Source organism: Gobius niger (genome assembly GCF_951799975.1).
Source record: "Gobius niger genome assembly, contig: SCAFFOLD_49, whole genome shotgun sequence".
Classification (NCBI taxonomy): Eukaryota; Metazoa; Chordata; class Actinopteri; order Gobiiformes; family Gobiidae; genus Gobius; species Gobius niger.
The window spans coordinates 97,280-100,032 of record NW_027639063.1 but is presented as its reverse complement, the minus strand read 5'-3'; the positions used below and the strand labels follow the sequence as shown (position 1 = coordinate 100,032).

At 52.5% G+C, this 2,753-nt stretch overlaps 1 protein-coding gene across 1 annotated transcript; it reads right to left on the bottom strand.

Moving 5' to 3' along the window:
- Positions 1 to 465: 465 nt before the first annotated feature.
- On the bottom strand, positions 466 to 1,197 carry LOC306982953 (uncharacterized protein; the record flags this gene model as incomplete). Its single annotated transcript, XM_079583397.1, has 3 exons — positions 962 to 1,197; positions 825 to 876; positions 466 to 539 (listed from the first exon to the last, which is right to left on the bottom strand). The coding sequence occupies exons 1-3, from the start codon at positions 1,160 to 1,162 to the stop codon at positions 466 to 468; spliced, it is 327 nt and encodes a 108-aa protein (XP_079439523.1). The 5' UTR covers positions 1,163 to 1,197.
- Between the last annotated feature and the right edge of the window lie 1,556 nt (positions 1,198 to 2,753).

The window sequence follows — 2,753 nt, the reverse complement described above, 5'->3', positions numbered from 1 at the left end:
AAAATCATCTCACCTGGTCCACAAAGACCACTGGGGCGTCGGGGGAACTGGTGAGTGATGCTCCTGGAATCACCCCCACATCCACGAACTGCAGCTGCAAAAAGAATAACGGGTTAGATGCTATTCCGTGACAGATCATAGAACGTCAACTAATAAAAAGTACACACACCTCGTCCTCCAGGAAGCCGTCCAGGATGACCACGCTGGTAGGTGACGTTCCTGGTGTCACCTCCACGACAGCTGCCGCCACCTAGAGGACAACATTTGTTAATAATCAAAGAAGTTACAATGTAAAAACGTATTCAGCCACTTTAAACGACACTGACCTGGTCCTCCTCCATAGAAGACACGGAGCTGGCAGATGAGCCGGGTCTCACCGCCACAACCTCTTGTGCTGCCCGCGCCTACAATAAACAAAATAACAAATATACATTAATTTCTTTAGAATGTATAAAGAGCACAGCGTTAAAAACACCTACCTGCCGCGTGGGCCGGCGTCTCTTTGGGGCAGCACGCTTGCGACGCCTCGTCCGAGACGTCTGCAAAAAAAAGACACGTTATTTCACCAGCTCAGAAATCATGATTAAACAACAACATTTCACACATGATCTGATACTTACCCTCTTTCCCGAAGGAAAGGAGCCGATGCCCTGGCCACAGCCGCCGTGAGATGGAGAGAAGCGCTCCATCTCCACCAGCATGGCAGGGCTGAACATGCAAGGCGACAGGGGAAAGGAGAACACGTTCTCCACCTCAAAACAAAGGAAACAGACAGTTTAGTCACAGCACTGACAATCTAACCATAGCTTTATAGAGTAGAACACTAACCTCCTGCGCCTGCAGCAGTCCCTTGGGGCTCACGGGGGAGACCCCAGGCTGAGTGACAGAGATAAACACAAAGCAGTCAGTATAATGCAACTTCAGTTAACAATGCTTTAACAAAACAGGAACAGTATCTCACCTTGCTGCCCCGTCGAACCTCGGTCCACTCAGGAGGGGGTGGAGGTGGCACGGGCGGCGGCTCGGGCACCTCCACTCTTGGGGAAACCCTCCTGGTGGCCGGGCGGGGCGGGGGAGGAGACACCGGCGCAACAGCGGCAGCGTCATCCAGCTCCAGCTGCATGTAGCACGCCTGCCACAGCAGCTGGACGAGGATGGGCATGCCAAAGTCGTCGCTCAGGTGAGTCTGAAACACATCATTCACCCACATTAAATAAAACAACAGTCATTAAAATGGTCAACTTTAAAGAGAGAGACTGTACTTACACCATCCCTGGCCCACAGATGCCCTTCGCTCCGGGGAAACTTGTGTGCTACACGGAAGTAGCGGATCCCTATAACAGATGTTAGCAACAAAAAGAACATGTTAAAGTATGCGCCACTCTAAGGAAAATAGTGATGACAGTTGCATTTTTTATACATACCCATGCCAACAGCGATGCGGTGGTACGCCTGCCGAAGGAGGGTCTGAATCTCCACCCCAGCGCTAAGCCGAGGTGGAAAATCCACGACACACACCTACGAACACAAAATTACAATTTAGACATATTAAATACAATAATGAAGTACTTTCAGACCTCATAGAAGTGAAGTACACACCTTGGGCCAGCGTCCACAGACGTAGGCCAGGAGCTGGCCGAACTCCCTCGCAGCCTGGTCCAACGTCCGGCACGTCGTCAGTCCGTTGCAGGGTGCCATCAGAACGACAAGAGCTGGCTCTGACAACAAGAGAAGGGTCAGAGGTCAAACGTGCTGAACTATATGAGACATTTCAAAAATGTAAAAAAAAAAAAAAAAAAAAAAACATTTTTTTTTTTTTTTTAAAAGGCTAAAATGTTGCTAGTACAACTGTACCCACCTCGGGGCAGGGTGGTCCCAGCCAGCTCCCTGTGGATGTGCGAGGGTCCACCACCAGGCGTCGCGCTGAAGCCGAAGGAATAGTGCCCCTCCTGCATCGGCACGTGCTGGTCCACGATGGCTCGCAGATGGGAGTTCCCGACAAGCAGAATGAACTAAGACCAAAAAAGAAACAATCTGTATTTAGTGATTGTCAGCACATCAAAAGTCACACATTTATTTCCTTCTCAAACTCGTGAACTTGCCTTCTTGTCGGGAGACTCCTGCGGGAGCACCAGCCGGTGCTGCTTCCCGGACACTCCAGTGGGCCAAACCTGGGGACGGTGTCGGTAGCCGGGTCCACGGGCTTCAAAGACAAGAGAAATCATTGTAATATCAAACAGAATTAAAAAGGAGGTGGAAGTATTCTGAAATCCACTTACGTTCCTCGACGGGGGGCCAAAGAGGAGAGGGATCGAGCTCCTCCTCAGGAACAGCCGACTGCCCCGGGAGCAGCTCGACGGGAACAGCGGACTGCCCCGCGAGCTCCTCCTCGTGAACAGCCGACTGCCCCGGGAGCAGCTCGACGGGACCAGACGACTCCCCCAGGAGCAGCTCGACGGGAACAGGGGACTGCCCCGCGAGCTCCTCCTCGGGAAGAGCGGACTGCCCCGCAAGCAGCTCGTCAGGTACAGCGCACTGCCCCGGGAGCAGCTCGACGGGAACAGAAGACTGCCCCGCGAGCTCCTCCTCAGGAACAGCGCACTGCCCCGCGAGCTGCTTCTCCCTCCTCCTCTTGGCCGCAAGGGATCGCCTGGACCCCTTGCCGCGCGGCATCTGAAATACAAAAGTGGAATGAGTAAACAACACAATGGTCAAACAATCAAACCGAAGTAGCCATGTCTTAAACTAAAGTC